We start from the raw sequence: 16,806 nt of genomic DNA, 5'->3' as shown, positions 1-16,806 counted from the left end.
ATGAGCTACTGTTTCACCACAAGCCCTTCCATTAGATTTGCTCAATGCTGCCGAGTTGAAACACCTCAAATAATGTTTAGAGAAGGCTAGTTTACTGCCGCGATACCCTGGCGATATCGTCACACAAGCATTAACATTTTAAACTCTGACCTACTGTATACATGCCCAAACCATAACACCCCTCCACCATGTTTCACAGATGAGGTGGTATGCTGTAAGTCTTTTTTCTCCAAACGTTCCAAACTGGTCCTCATGTTGACAGACACCAATGGTAGACTCCAAAGGCAAATGCAAAGCCTCGAATCAATACTAGACATTGACAGCTCTCTTATGCCTGCACAAATCATGTGATGGAACACATCTGACTTACCAGAAACAACCTGTCAAGCAAGCTCTCCCATCACTGTTGGTGCCCTGAAATAGGGGGACTATGTATAAAAAGTGTCATTTCTAATGTATAATAATGTACACAAATACCCTCAAATAAAACTGAGAATCTCTACTTTAACCTCATTGTAATTGTTTGATTTCAAAGCTTTTGGAGTATAAAGCCAAAAGAAGAAAAATGTCTTCACTGTCCCATTACTTACCCAGGACACTGTATATCAATATGCAGAACATGTGAAATTCCCATTTGGAATAGAACAAGTAACTGTGCACATGAATTTAAAAAAATGTTGCTCTATTTATCAATCAAGATCATATCAAGTAATTTTGGACATGGATTTTTGCTGAATCAGCATAAAGACAATGTTTTGCCATTGTTTCTCTTCTGAACCCTGTACTAAAAACAGAATTCTGTGTTTGTGGGGGGACATGCAGCGTTCGGCCTGTAGAGGGAGCTACAGGACCGTGGCCAGGGTGACGTCAGCGAGGCTCCGTTGCACACCTGTTGCAAATGAAGCCTCGTTGACTAGATGGTTTAAGATGTGTGTGCCTCTGCGTTCGAGAGAGAAGGAGGGCAACTGGAAAGTCGCCGAGTGTTTTGGTTTTGGAGGGCTAAAAAGCCGAAATATTACTGACTCTATGAATAAACGGGACCGTTCCCTCACTACACCACTGCGTCTGCCTCTGTGTATCACGGACATTGTTACAGTGTTAAATTTTGTTTTATAATAATAATAATTTCACCACAGAAAAATTATATATCTGCAGATATATCAGTAATCTGTGAAATTTGCCCCCCCATAAATCGTCATCAGTACCCAAAAATTCAGTATCAGTCTGGCACTAACTAAAAAGTGGTTTATATTCCTAACTAAAATAGCTGTATCTTTTCCTAAACCTACTCCTGACATGATTTAAGCAAGAACACAATTTGTAGGACCCCTAGTGGAGGTGAAGTGATTTCTGGAGTACATTGCATCTGAATTCAAGGTTCAACTAAAAAAATCCTTGCAGCCAAGATTATAATGTGATAATGTACAGTGGGAGAAATAATTATTTGATCCCCTGCTGATTTTGTTAGTTTGCCCGATTACAAAGAAATGAGCGGTCTATAATTTTTATGGTACTTTTATTTTAACAAATAGAGACAGAATATCAACAAAGAAGTCCCGAAAAAACACATTATATAAAGTTATAAATTCATTTGCATTTGATCGAAGGAAATAAGTATTTGATCCCCTACAAACCAGCAACAATTCTGGCTCATACAGACCGGTTATATGCCCATGAGGCACACAGATTAGTCCTGTCACTTTAAGAAAGTACTCCTAATCTCTGTTTGTTATGGGTATAAAAGACACCTGTCAATAGAATCAATCTCTTCCATTCCAACCTCTCCACCACCATGGGCAAGACCAAAGAACATTCAAAGGACATCAGGGTAAGAGTTGTAGACCTGCACAAGGCTGGAATGGGCTACAAGACCATCAGCAAGAAGCTTGGTGAGAAGGAGACAACTGTTGGTGCAATTATTAGAAAATGGAAGAAATACAAAATAACCATCAATCGCCCTCGGCCTGGAGCTCCATGCAAGATCTCGCCTCGTGGGGTAAGGATGATCATGAGAAGGGTGAGGGATCAGCCCAGAACTACACAGGAGGAGCTTGGTAATGATCTCAAGGCAGCTGGGACCACAGTCACCAAGAAAACCATTGGTAACACACTACACCGTAACAGATTGAAATCCTGCAGTGCCTGCAAGGTCCCCCTGCTCAAGAAGGCACATGTACAGGCCCATCTGAAGTTTGCCAATGAACACTTAAATGATTCAGAGAAGGCTTGGGAGAAGGTGATGTGGTCAGATGAGACCAAAATTGAACTCTTTGGCATAAATTCGACTCGTCGTGTTTGGAGGGAGAGAAATGCTGAATGCTACAATCCCAAGAACACCATCCCCACCGTCAAACACGGAGGTGGAAACATTATGCTTTGGGGTTGTTTCTCTGCTAAGGGTACAGGACGACTTCACTGCATTGAGAGGCCAATGGACGGGGCCATGTACCGTAAGATCTTGGACGAGAACCTCCTTCCCTCAGCCAGAGCACTGAGGATGGGTCGTGGATGGGTCTTCCAGCATGACAATGACCCAAAACATACGGCCAAGGCAACGAAGGAGTGGCTCAAGAAGAAGCACACTAAGGTCATGGAGTGGCCTAGCTAGTCTCCAGACCTTAATCCTATAGAAAATTTGTGGAGGGAGCTGAAGCTTCGAGTTGCCAAGCAAAAGCCTTGAAACCTTCAGGTTTTGGAGAGGATCTGTAAAGAGGAGTGGACCAAAATCCCTCCTGAGATGTGTGCAAACCTGGTGACCAACTACAAGAAACGTCTGACTTCTGTGCTTGCCAACAAGGGTTTCTCCACCAAGTACTAAGTCATGTTTTGCTTGGGGATCAAATACTTATTTCCTTCGATCAAATGCAAATTAATTTATAACTTTATATAATATGTTTTTCTGGACTTTTTTGTTGATATTCTGTGTCTATTTGTTAAAATAAAAGTACCATACAAATTATAGACCGCTCATTTCTTTGTAATCGGGCAAACTAACAAAATCAGCAGGGGATCAAATAATTATTTCCCCCACTGTATAACGGTAAAACATCGTAGTTGGGTGCATCTTAGTTGGGTTAAAAATACATAACTATGCTAAGCTAGCTGACACAGCAATAACTCAAGAGACACATAGACATGCCATTCCAATTCATCAATAACTGTGTCGCTTTTCAACATATTTGCTAATACAGCAAGACTCTATAGGGAAGGGTAGTTAAATACTTGCATTTACAGAAAGTGTGTCTATTCAATCTGTGCCATAAAACATCTAAACAGCTATAATCATTGGACATGCTGATTAGCTGTGGCTATTGAATATGCACCAATTATGGAATGAATCAACAACACAAAGCACTGAGTGTGTTCAGGTGAAAAAGGATGGGCCAATTATATGTTTGTAAACATTGGGGATGCGCGCACATTAGGGTTGCAGAAAACTCACGCTGCTAAGGACAACAAAGGACAAATGAAGAGAGGAAGACAGCTAGCGAACTAATCCGATGTAGCCTACGTTATGACTTAACATAATAATTGTAGATTTTAGTGTTATGCTATGAAATTAGCCTTGGTCTTGCAGACCCATATGCATTGGCGCCCTGTCAATGGTTAAACGACGAAATGAAATGTTCAAGCCTTCAGTGACCAGACATACAGTGCCTTCAGAAAGTATTCAGACCCCTTCACTTTTTCCACATTTTGTTGTGTTATAGACTCAATTTAAAATGGATTAAATTAAACAAATTTGCCATCAATCCACACACAATACCCCAGAATAACAAAGCAAAAACTGGTTTTTAGACATTTCAGTAAATGTATTAAAATTGAAATACAGAAATACCTCATGTACATGAGTATTAAGACCCTTTGCTATGACACTCTTAAAAGTAGCTAAAATGCAAAAATGTCATCAACAAATCACTTAATAAGTTGAACTGAGTCCATCTTAATGCAAGGATAATAGTTCATGTAATTTTGGAATTAATATATTTGCATAGCAATCAATTACACACTGTGTGGATCAGGTTGTCATTACAAACTGAACAAATGGAGAGGAACAAAACTGCTCAGGAATGTGATCCTGAGGCTGGATTAATTCTTTTAATTTAATCCATTTTAAATTGAGTCTATAACACAACAAAATGTGGAAAAATGTAATGGGTCTGAATACTTTCCGAAGGCAGTGTACATACTTACCTGATCGACACTCCAAGTGTTTATACCCAGGAGAAGTTAAAAGCATACCCGGGAGAAGTTAAAAGTCGCTTGATGCGTACAACTTTGTTCTTTGTCGTCACGTCCAAGACCTACAATTTCATGATTACCAAGTTCAAAACTTTGTAGTGCTGAAGACTGAGGTGCTGCCTAGCCAAAGACAGGGCAAGAAGACGGAGTTGTACAAGGCGTGGGTTATTGTCAACAAGACAAACAACTGTATCCTGACTGCGAACTGTACCTGTATGGCTGGCTATGTACCTAACGTTAATTTACTAAATTATCTTACCTTTCCATTGTTATTAACCCAATCCACTGTCAGTGTCATTCATTTAATCTAATAAAAATTCACTGCTGCAATCATACAGCTGTGGTTATTGACATATCTAGCCAAGCACCATTTAAACCAATGTGTTAATACATTAGATAGCTAGGAATAAATCTCTACACCATTTTCCTGCAGGTTAGGGTCATGCTGCAGCCATACAGCTGCACTTATGTTAAAAGTTGAGCTGTGGGTCAGGATGGGAAAGACAGAGAAGTCTTGTACTTCAGGAACTAATATGTGGATCCACACATCCAAGAGAGAGGTGAAGCCAGCCAGACTGAGTGAAATCAGCAGAAAGCCTAAAAGGACAGACAGCCAACTGCAGCCAGCCAGAGCAAAGCGTAGAAAGACCAATGTCAAAGGTTATATATGATATATGATATATGATTTTTGGGTGAACTATCGCTTGAAGTATTTTAATACTCTATACCTGTCTAGAAATGTAGACACAATCTGAATGTAGACAAGATCAGGTCATGGACATGTAAGAAGCAGGTATAAATGAGTACTTTAAACAATTGAATTGCATCATGTAAAGCCATTACTATCACACAGAATTAATATAAACATGTTATTATCAGTGCAATGTAATAAGTTAATGACACATGGAACCAGCTGTGGTTGCAATTTGTATTAACAAAATAAGTTATCTAACATTTCTTTTATTATGTTTTCAGAGCTGAAAGATGAAGACATGAAGACATGAAACAATAAACTGAAACTACTGGCACCTAAAGCACTGGTATGCAATGTCGGGCATTTTTAATGAGGTTCTCGTTCCAATCTTTTCTTCTGAGGGCTTGCAGCCAAAGACGTCTGCGGTTAGCATTAAAAGGAGTGTGAGTTGATGGTATTCAGTAAAAATTAAGACCTTTGTCAACAGCTTTTCGATTCTGGCATCCCACTGCACAAATGGACATGTTTTTGGACTTTCAAACTTTCTTTTTGCAAGCGACATGCACATTCAAACCTGCATGATGTCAGTGTGATGTAGTCTGATAAGTCACCTGTTAAGTCACCTGTACTGTGTCTCTCTTCTAACCCATAATTATTCTAATGAGGAGCATTTCACCTCTTGTAAACAGCAGGTGGGCACAGAGCTCTTCATCATAACAGACAACTCATTGCGTACATCTCAATTTTACCTGGGCATCTCCCAAGGTGTTTGACATCGATCTGCTCCTGCTTCATGCACGACGCCTCGCGGACCAGGCAAGGGTTGTTGTAGGAGTTTCCGTCAGTGGCACACACTGGGTTCAAATTGTGTCCTCTGCAGTCAATGTTACATATGCACCTGAACAAAAGAGGCCATTTTTATAGTTGTTATTTGATTCAAAAATCCACAGATATTATTTAATTCAATATTATTACACAAAAACTCACCAAACGTCCTCAAGGTCCTCGTCACACTCTGCTCCATACTTGCACGTGCTACACTTGGTATACTTGTTCCCGACATCTGTGCCTGATCCCTCATAATCTGGAAGAAAGAAGGGATTTGTAAACAACAATCTTCCCAGACATTCGGTTCTATCCTCTTTCTTTTATTTATTTTTTCCATTTCATTGTCTTTTCTGTTGTATTCAACCCTTACAAGAAATACTCTTTCTGTTTCATTTTTTTCCAGGTTTCATCCTGTCTTTGTATCATTCTGTACCGGGACTTTTAGTTTCACTCTCATTGCTTCATCATCTTTTTCTTTCATTATCTATCTATCCTGTACTCAGTTTCCTGCTTTTCCTGAACTTTCAGTTCCATTAACAAGGTTTTCAGTTTCACATACAGTACCAGTCAAAAGTTTCGACACACCCTCTCCTTCAATGGTTTTTCTTTATTTTTTATTATTTTCTACATTGTAGATTAATACTGACGACATCAAAACTATGAAAGAACACATATGGAATTATGTAGTAAACAAAAAAGTGTTAAACCAGAATATGTTTTATATTTTAGATTCTTCAAAGTAGCCACCTTTTGCTTTGATGACAGCTTTGCACATTTCTGGCATTCTCTCAATCAGATTCATGAGGTCACCTGGAATGGTTTTCAATTAACAGGTGTGCCTCGTCAAGAGTTAATTTGTGGAATTTCTTGCCTTCTTAATGTGTTTGAGACCATCAGTTGTGTTGTGCAGAGGTAGGGTTGGTACACAGTTCTATACAGCGAATAGCCCTATTCGACTACTGTTCTAATCCATATTATGGTAAGAACCACTCAACTAAGTAAAGAGAAACGACAGTCCATCATTACTTTAAGACATGAAGGCCAGTCAATCAATTCAAAATTTCAAGAACTTTGAATGTATCGTCAAGTGCAGTCGCGAAAACCATCAAACCGCTGCAGGAAAGGAAGACCAAGAGTTACCTCTGCTGGAGAGGATAAGTGCATTAGAGTTACCAGCCTCAGAAACCGCAAATTAACAGCACCTCAGATTAGAGCCCACATAAATGCTTCACAGAGTTCAAGTAGCAGACACATCTCAACATCAACTGTTCAGAGGAGACTGCGTGAATCAGGCCTTCATGGTCGAATTGCTGCAAAGAAGCCACTACTGAGGAAGAACAAGAAGAAGAAGAGAATTGCTTGGGCCAAGAAACACAAGGAATGGACATTAGACCAGTGGAAATCTGTACTTTGGTCTGATGAGTCCAAATGTGAGATTTTTGGTTCCACCCGCTGTGTCTTTGTGAGACGCAGAAAAGGTGAGTGAATGGTTTCTACATGTGTGGTTCCCACCGTGAAGCATGGAGGAGGAGGTGTGATGGTGTGGGGGTGCTTTGCTGGTGACACTGTTGGTGATTTATTCAAAATTCAAGGCACACTTAACCAGCATGGCTACCACAGCATTCTGCAGCGACATGCCATCCCATCTGGTTTGTGCTTAGTGGGACCATCATTTGTTTTTCAACAGGACAATGACCCCAAACACACCTCCAGGCTATGTATGGGCTATTTGACCAAGAAGGAGAGTGATGGAGTGCTGCGTCAGATGACCTGGCCTCCACAATCACCGGACCTAAACCCAATTGAGATGGTTTGGGATGAGTTGGACTGCAGAGTGAAAGCAAAGCAGCCAACAAGTGCTCAGCATCTCTGGGAACTCCTTCAAGACTGTTGGAAAACCATTCCAGTTGACTACCTCATGAAGCTGATTGAGAGAATGCCAAGAGTGTGCAAAGCTTTCATCACAGCAAAAGATGGCTACTTTGAAGAATCTAAAATATAAGACATATTCTGGTTTGTTTAACACTTTTTGGTTTACTACATAATTCCATATGTGTTCCTTCATAGTTGTGATGTCTTCAATATTAATCTACAATGTAGAAAATAATAAAAAATAAAGAAAAACAATTGAATGAGAAGGTGTGTCCAAACTTTTGACTGGTACTGTATATCAATTTGTCTTATTTTGTTGTGTGCTTGTTGTTCCACTGAACAATTTCATCAATTTCAACTCATACTACACCACTGCTCTGCCTAACAGATGCATCATCAACAGGAGGCAGATTCAAAAACACTACTCCCTCACACCTTCTATTAGAGAAGCTTAGATAAGTACAGGGATTTTTCAATCACAGAGAAAACAAACCAAAGCGAAAAAAACGCCCACTGCTCAGATCAAAGACGATTACAATTAACCCATATTTGATAAGATGCAATAAGCCGGCAGACCGCCGAGGCGGTATATGGATTAGCCCTCTGTTTGACAGATTGGCCTGCTGTTTATGGATGTATTGGACATATTGCTCAGTCAGGACAAAGAGCTGAGAATCAATAGATAAAGATATGCTGCTAAGGCTTTGTTAACCTTAAGCTAGGCTATAGTGAACCCATGGCAATATTTCTTAGCATTACCCTTTACCGAAAATCTGTGTACACAGACACAGTGCACAACAGTCATGCACGCAGCATTTGTACAGCAAAAATTGATAGCCATACCCTTATGGAATTATACCATATAACATATAAACACCCAAACCAAGTGCGCTCAAAAAGGACAACAAACAACAAAATATAGCCAGATACACAGATACAATACGCATATATCAGAGCTCAACTGAAGTTAAATAATTTATATCAACAGCCCAGCCAATAGCCTGTAGGGGATAACTCTATCGTCTCTCCAGTCCTGTTTACAGATGGTAGAGATATTGGGCTTCCAATTAAAACCCCAACAGTCGTATTAAACAACCAACGCTGTGGCTGCCACCTGCAGATGGTCACAAAATGTCTGTGTTGCCAAAATAAGCACTGTGGCTGCATGACACATTCAGTGTTTCTCTCAAGAGAGACAATATTAATACCTCTATCTGGGGAAGTTAATGGGAGGAACTGCCATTTTCTCCAAGATCATTATTGGAGACTTAACATTCAGGCTTATAGACTGTGTACAAAGCCACACAGTTCACTCGCTTTTGTAAAATGTCTTTCTATTTATACATCTGTAGTCCAAACATCAGCTCAAGTTTTCATTCCAGTCATTCACATGTCATTTGAACCTTATTCTGAGAGAAGCTTGCAAAGTTTAGAACTTTCAGAAGTCGGAGATGAGTGAGGATTTGAAAGTTAAACTGCTATCCAAATAGGCATTTCCAGAAATGGCTGACAAACCAATTGTCATGGTCAAGGGACTATATTAGCATTCAGAATGAAGGAAATTGGAAATCATTGCCGGGTGTATTAGTCTGTGCACTTCTTAGGACTTTGAAATAGCCCCAGGTATCCCTCTATGGTATGTGAGGAAAAATCTTCAAAGTGTTCTAAAGCTAATGTACCTTTCTATGCCCTCTTTGATATCTAAGGACATTTCACTCCTCAATTTGTGTAAGTCCCAAAACAAATACTTTTTTAGTGTGATGCAGAAATCATATGTAACACAGTATGTATACAGTGCTTATCATTTCAAAAGAGTGAAACCAATATGTACAAATGTTAATACCATGAAATAAAAGCTGAGAATCTATACTTTAACATCATAGTAATTGTTTGATTTCAAATCCAAACATTGGATAAAAATGCTTCACTGTCCCATTACTTATGCAGGGCACTGTATATACAATCAGATGTAATGAATAACCATAGAATATCACATACCTCCGTCTCCAGATCCAGAACCAGTATCTATTGGAAGATTGGAAAACATTGTAGTCAGTCACAATTTCAGTTTAGGCCAAGGCACTGCATAAGCACAACACCAATATTCATTCAAGTACATAGAGATAGTAATAGTCAAGGTTGAAATATGGATGTATTCATGTTTGATAAGCAAAACATAAAGCCTTCATTAATACTTCTTAAGGGGCTTTGCAGTTCCCATGTGGAACAGTGTTACAGAAGTGCCAGAGAGCTGAGTAGAACAGCTCTGAAATACTTCTTGGCATAGCATTGTTGAAATAAGAAATGGACCCTGGCTAGACACAGATCTTGGCAAGGAATATTTTGAATTATGAAATGGACACTTGTTATTTCAGGGACTTAGCATAGCATTGCTGCATTAAGAAATGGATGCTTACTGCATCGTTTAATCAAGTTTCACCTCGGTTTTCTTCTTAATGTTTACAATGTCATGGTCATTGAGCCTTTGACAGAAGGATCAGACCAAAACCTAGCAACGATAAATCTTGCATTAGCTTGATGGTTCAGCAACAAAAAAGGCTTCTTTAGCGCAACACCACAGCCCAGTCTTCACTGACAAAACTATGGTTGGAATTCAATCAAAGGTCTTGTGTCAGCCAAGCTCTGTAGATACTCACTGACATCATCATTCACAACAGCAAAACTTTGCCCCCTCCCTTGAGACACGCCCACATACCACCTAGTGACCTGTGGAGGGCGTTCTATCTGCCTCCTACACACAGACACTATAGCAAAAACCACCAAGTCTTCTCACAGCGAACCAGCCACATGAGACCACCAGTGCTCAGCCTCTAACTCAAGCTAAGAGAAATAAATGTAACCGGCTGGGACTAAGTATTCATGGCATCCCCTTAGCACATAGCCGCCAAATGCTTCAATTACAGGAAGCATAAATCTGGAGGATAGGAAATTGCACTGAGCGAGGAGAGAGGGGAAGGATGCAGAGGGCATATTGCACAGCTATAGCCTTCGTATAGCTGTAATAGGAACCGTGGCCCTGTGGAGCACCACTAGGGAAATCAGACCACTGCCCCAACAGATTGGGTTCACTTTGCTGCTGTACTGTTGCTACACGTTTTCACACATGTTTTGCAATGTGTTATGACAGCATAAACCCTGGGTGTCTTGGGGGATATCTTCATCATCCAGCATTCGGTGAGAAGGTACGATCCTTGATGAGAAAAGGCTTAGTGTAAGGGAGGGCAAACCAGAGGGAAAGTTCTCCCCACGTTTCTGTTTCTACCTTGGAATTGGCTTTTCATTTAGACCTTGTAAATGTGATAATATCAACAACTCTAAACTACCCATGGCTTGGTCTTAGTCCTAGTATTGTGTAGTATAATGATAGACAATGACGCCAACATGGCCTGAAAACTCTCAATCAGAGAAAAGAAAGTCAGGAAGGGTCAAAAAGGGTCAGGAAGGGTCAGGACTACAACAGGTCCTTATGGAGGACTACAACAGGTCCTTCTGGAGGACTACAACAGGTCCTTCTGGAGGGCTGCAGAGTCGGCTGGTTCTCATCCTTGTCTTGCAATTAGAAATTGATCAAGATCTGATAACACAGGTCATTCTGACTGAACAATATAATCAATTAAGTATCGGGAACAAAAGAAATCCGGCAGAAACACCTGGATTGTTCTAAAACATTACTAATGTAATGTACTCGTAATATGTATTGATAATGTACTTATAATTCACTGGCACTGGCTATGTAATGGTGATGTACTTGTGCTACAAATGTACTGGTAAAACTCACCGGTTGAGCAGGCTCCATCAGATACACGTGAGATGAGCCTCTGCTGTTTGCAGGCAGCCTGCCTCCTGTAGCACTCGTTCTGGTAGGTGTCGCCATTAGAGCCACACACAGGGATGTAGTTTTTGTGACACTGAAATGAGAAATACAATCAAGTGAAGCGGCCTGTATAATGCAAAGAGTTTACTAAACTAATTATGAATTCAGTACCTTCTGTTATAAGAAATGGAGAAGAACTATGGAGATGGCTATGGAACACCAGTGAAAATTCTGCCTTTTGTATTGTTACCGCCTGCATCGGGAACTTTTGTTCAATGAAATGAAATATGAGGTGTTACTTGGACTTACACATACATAATGCATTGAGGCCTTTTGTTTAATCTGTATTGGACATACATAGGAGGCAAACACAGACACATCTTGATATAGTTCTACTCTTGGGGAATTTGCACTGAAATTTGAATTGCATCTCAAATTAGGATTCGATGATGAGCTGAGAGGAGAAGACTTCAAGTCAATGTTAGTGGTCACAATCTCTCTGACAATATTTGTTGGGCTTTGTGCCATGAGTCACAGGCTAATTATTGGGCATGAGTAGATCTGCCATAAGACTGACAGGTTGTTAGGAAGGGAACGTTTGTCAATTCATCTCAAACGGATTGCCTTTGCCTTGGTACTAGCAGTAAGATAAGATGGTTGACTAGAGCACATATGTTGTTAAATAGTACACTGCACCACTCAACATGTCATTACATTCAAGTCATCAATCATTGATTGGGAGGCATGTCATGAATGGTTATAACTGATTGCCATGTCATATCTATGACTGCTTTAAAGGCATAGACCAAATTAAGAGGTACAGTTCAGTTCTGTTCGAGTGTCTTCCCATTACACTAGAATCTCAGTCTTTCTCTCTCTAAGGTATTCTGGACTCATCACACACACACCTGGCCTCCTTCTGCTGTAATTATAGTCACATTAGAGTGAAATATGGTGGCCTTATCATTCAGCATCTCAGACTGGGGAAAAACAACACAGACTAGAGAAAAAACGCCACTCAGCAGGAACATAATTAATGATTTTTTCAATTTGAAGGCAAAATATTTAGATCTGTTTAGAATAGAATCTGAATATTTAATCTGCCAGTAAACGTAGAGGAGTTGCTTTTAAGGAATTAAAAACATAATCATCATACCTGAAACTGGCACACACACTTCAGTTGGGCCCTGTCGTCTCTGCAGACACCCCCAAAGCGGCAGGTGGAGTCATCACACACTCGCAGGTCACTCTTTTTCTCCGACACGTCTAGAATGACAGAGGAAAAATACGACGGGTCATTCATTCATCCCTTCATTAACTTTGAATGTACACTCTGTGTACTTTGAATGTACACTCGCAGGACATGTCTGTGAAGCACCGGCTGACATCCGATATTGATTAAAACACTGTCCTGTCCTTGTGTCATTCTTTGACTTAGAGTGCCATGCGTAAGTAATGGGACAGTGAACCATTTTTTCTTCTTTCGGATCTACACAAAAGTTTGGATTTGAAATCAAACAATAACAATGGGGTCAAAGTAGAGATTGTATTTGTGTACACATTGGTTTCACCATTCAGAAATTACAACACTTTTTGTGCATAGTCCCCCTATTTCAGGGTACCCAAAAGTAATAGGACAGATTTATCAAATGTCCAAATTAAGCTCTCATATTTAGTATTTGGTAGACAAAACTGCCTGAAGTCTGCAACCCACTGACCCCACCAGACGCTGGGTATCTTCTCTGGAGATGCTCTGCCAGGCCTGTATTGCAGCCATTTTCAGTCCTAAAGTACAGTGCCTTTGGAAAGTATTCAGACCCCTTCACTTTTTCCACATTTTGTTGTGTTATAGACTCAATTTAAAATGGATTAAATTAAAAGAATTTGCCATCAATCCACACACAATACCCCAAAGCGGAAACAAGTTTTTTGAAATTTCAGTAAATTTATTAAAATTGAAATATAGAAATACCTCATGTACATAAGTATTCAGACCTTTGCTATGACACCCTTAAAATTAGCTAAAATGCAAAAATGTCATCAACAAATCACTCAATAAGTTGAATTAAATCCATCTCCATGGAAAGTTAATAGTTAATGTAATTTGTCAATTAATATTTAAAATTTGTTTTTATAGGGTCTCTGAATTGCATAGGAAGTTGTAAGTACTAAAATCGTATCATCAGGAAATGAAATGCATGTTCAATTGCATTAATAAGATTGACTTGGCCAGTCAAGAACTTTCCGTTTTTACGCCCTGAAAAACTCTATAGTTGCTATGGAAGTACAGTTAGGTCTGGAAATATTTGGACAGTGACACAATTTTCATAATTTTGGCTCTGTACGCCACCACAATGGATTTGAAATGAAACAACTGAGATGCAATTGAAGTGCAGACTTTCAGCTTTAATTCAAGGGGTTGAACAAAAATATCAGATCAAACGTTTATGAAACATTTTCAGGGGCTCAAATGTAATTGGACAAATTAACATAATCATAAATAAAATGTTCATTTTTAATACTTTGTTGAGAATCCTTTGCAGGCAATGACCGCCTGAAGTCTGGAACCCATGGACATCACCAAATGCTGGGTTTCCTCCTTTGTGATGCTTTGCCAGGCCTTTACTGCAGCTGTCTTCAGTTGTTGTTTGTTTGTGGGTCATTCTGCCTTTAGTTTTGTCTTCAGCAAGTGAAATGCATGCTTGATCAGGTTGAGATCAGGTGATTGACTCGGCCATTGCAGAATATTCCACTTCTTTGCCTTAAAAAATTCCTGGGTTGCTTTCCCAGTATGTTTTGGGTCATTGTCCATCTGTACTGTGAATCGACTTTGAATCGACCTGAATTTGGCTGAATCTGAGCAGACAGTATATCCCTAAACACTTCAGAATTAATCCGGCTGCTTCTGTCTTCTGTCACATCATCAATAAACACTAGTGACCCAGTGCCATTGGAAGCCATGCATGCCCATGCCATCACACTGCCTCCACCATGTTTTATAGATGATGTGGTATGCTTCGGATCATGAGCAGTTCCAAGCCTTCTCCATACTTTTTTCTTCCCTTCATTCTGGTACAGGTTGATCTTAGTTTCATCTGTCGAAAGAATGCTGTTCCAGAATTGGTCTGGCTTTTTTAGATGTTTTTTTGGCTAAGTCTAATCTGGCCTTTCTATTCTTGAGGCTTATGAATGGTTTGCACCTTGTGGTGAACCCTCTGTATTTGCTCTTGTGAAGTCTTCTCTTTATGGTAGACTTGGATAATGATATGCCTACCTCCCGGAGAGTGTTCCTCACTTGGCTGGATGTTGTGAAGGGGTTTTTCTTTACCATGTGAAGAATCCTACAATCATCCACCACTGTTGTCTTCCGTGGACGTCCAGGCCTTTTTGTGCTCACCAGTACGTTATTTTTTTCTCAGAATGTACCAAACTGTTGATTTGGCCACTCCTAATGTTTCCGCTATCTCTCTGATGGATTGTTTTGTTTTTGCAGCCTAAGAATGGCCTGTTTCACTTGCATTGAGAGCTCCTTTGACCGCATGTTGTGCGTTCACAGCAACAGCTTCCAAATGCAAATACCACACTTGGAATCAACTCAGACCTTTTACCTGCTTAATTGATAAAGAAATAACAAAGGAATAGTCCACACCTGTCCATCAAACAGCTTTTGAGTCAATTGTCCAATTACTTTTGGTCCCTTGAAAAAGAGGGGGCTACATATAAAAGAGCTGTAATTCCTAAACCCTTCCTCCAATTTGGATGCAAATACCCTCAAATTAAAGCTGAGAGTCTGCACTTTAAGCATATTCATTATATAACTGTAACTTGAATATGTTTTGGTAAACAGCTAAAACAACAAAAATTGTGTCAGAATCCAAATATATATGGACCTAACTGTATGTTTTGGGTCATTGTTTTACTGTATGAGGTAGTGCCATCCAATGAATTTGGAGAAATTTGGAGCAAGATGTTTCTGTGTTTGTTTTTGTTATTCATTTATTTCCTGTTTTTCTCACGTTGTTTTTCGTTTCTGTCACTTCGTTATCTGCCTTTGTGTGTTTTCCCACCCGATTGATTCCACCTGTTCCTTACCATCATTCCCTGTGTATTTAGTCTGTGTGTTCCTCTGTCTCGTTGCCAGTTTGTTTATTGTGCCTCAGTGTCCCAGCAATTCCCCTAGTGTCTAGTTTTCATGGTTTTGATCTTTGAGTGTTTTTTGACTCTGCTTTTTGCCTTCTCCCTGTTGGACTATCTGCTTTGATCTTGGATTGACTACCTGTGTACCGTACTCGGTTTTGCCTACCCCTTTCTGGATATACGCTACCTATTGACTGCCCACCTGTGTACCGAACCTTTTGCTAGTAAATACTATTCTTTTGGATCAAGCCTGTGTCCTAAGTCATGCTATTGAGTCCTCTGCCCTAGTACTAGTCATTTCAATGTTAAATGATTTATATCTCATATGATGCTATTTTCTCAACTTTCATAAACACACATGAAACCTATATAACTAAATTCCCTTAACTGTCATGAAAAAGAAAATGTATTACAGTTGATAGCTCATGTTTATTGGATTGTTCTAAAAGATTATTTTATGAGAAGAGAATTCAAGACCCTGGTGCTTGCCTACCAGGCGGCAAAGGGAACAGCCCCTCCCTACTTGCAAGCAATGGTTAGCCCCCAAACCCCTGCAAGATCACTCCGCTCGTCCACCTCGGCTGCCCGCCTGGCACCGCCGCCTCTACGTGGATGCAGAGGCCGTGCTACTCGGTCACGGCTTTTCACTGTCCTGGCGCCCCGCTGGTGGAATGAGCTTCCCACAACGGTCAGGACTGCAGAGTCACTTCCGATCTTCCGCCGTAGATTGAAAACCCATCTCATCTTAACAGTCCCTCCTAAAGACCACTTCACCCTCACTACCCCCCCCCCTATACTAACCCTAACCCCGAGAATTAGACTAAAAAGAATTAGCCTACTGGCATTACGACTACCAATGGCCCCTGGTGTGAGCATTGATTATTTTGTCTTATGATGACTGTTGGATAGATGATTCACTTACTTAAACAAATGTATTGTTGTACGTCGCTTTGGATAAAAGCGTCTGCTAAATGCCATAAATGTAAAATGTAAATGTAAATTTAGAGGGTTTAAAACGGTAGAAAAGGGTAATAGTCTATGAGGAAGAGGAAGTTCATACCTAAAAATGTCAATCCATCGTTTTTTCTACAGCAATGTCCTACCACAGACTCTTCTAAGCACAGTGACACGTACATATTGCTTTTGTTTCTGCTAAGTACTTCAGAGGCTCCGTTGGGAGTTGTCCCTTTCCAGTTCT

General features: G+C 40.0%; 1 protein-coding gene across 1 annotated transcript in view; it reads right to left on the bottom strand.

Annotated features, from left to right (window-relative positions):
• Positions 1-16,806, bottom strand: part of LOC310806437 (tomoregulin-1-like) — a 44,922-nt gene that overhangs the window by 8,540 nt on the left and 19,576 nt on the right. The window contains exons 2-6 of the mRNA XM_083672532.1: positions 12,628-12,737; positions 11,436-11,565; positions 9,635-9,661; positions 5,924-6,020; positions 5,686-5,834 (exon numbers count right to left, since the gene is read on the bottom strand). Coding sequence (XP_083528658.1) covers positions 5,686-5,834; positions 5,924-6,020; positions 9,635-9,661; positions 11,436-11,565; positions 12,628-12,737 — 513 coding nt within the window. The remainder of the gene's footprint in view (positions 1-5,685; positions 5,835-5,923; positions 6,021-9,634; positions 9,662-11,435; positions 11,566-12,627; positions 12,738-16,806) is intronic.

This window comes from Argentina silus, assembly GCF_951799395.1.
Source record: "Argentina silus genome assembly, chromosome: 1".
Lineage (NCBI taxonomy): Eukaryota > Metazoa > Chordata > Actinopteri > Argentiniformes > Argentinidae > Argentina > Argentina silus.
Note: the sequence above shows the minus strand (reverse complement) of the source record. Positions and strands in the feature narration are given on the sequence as shown.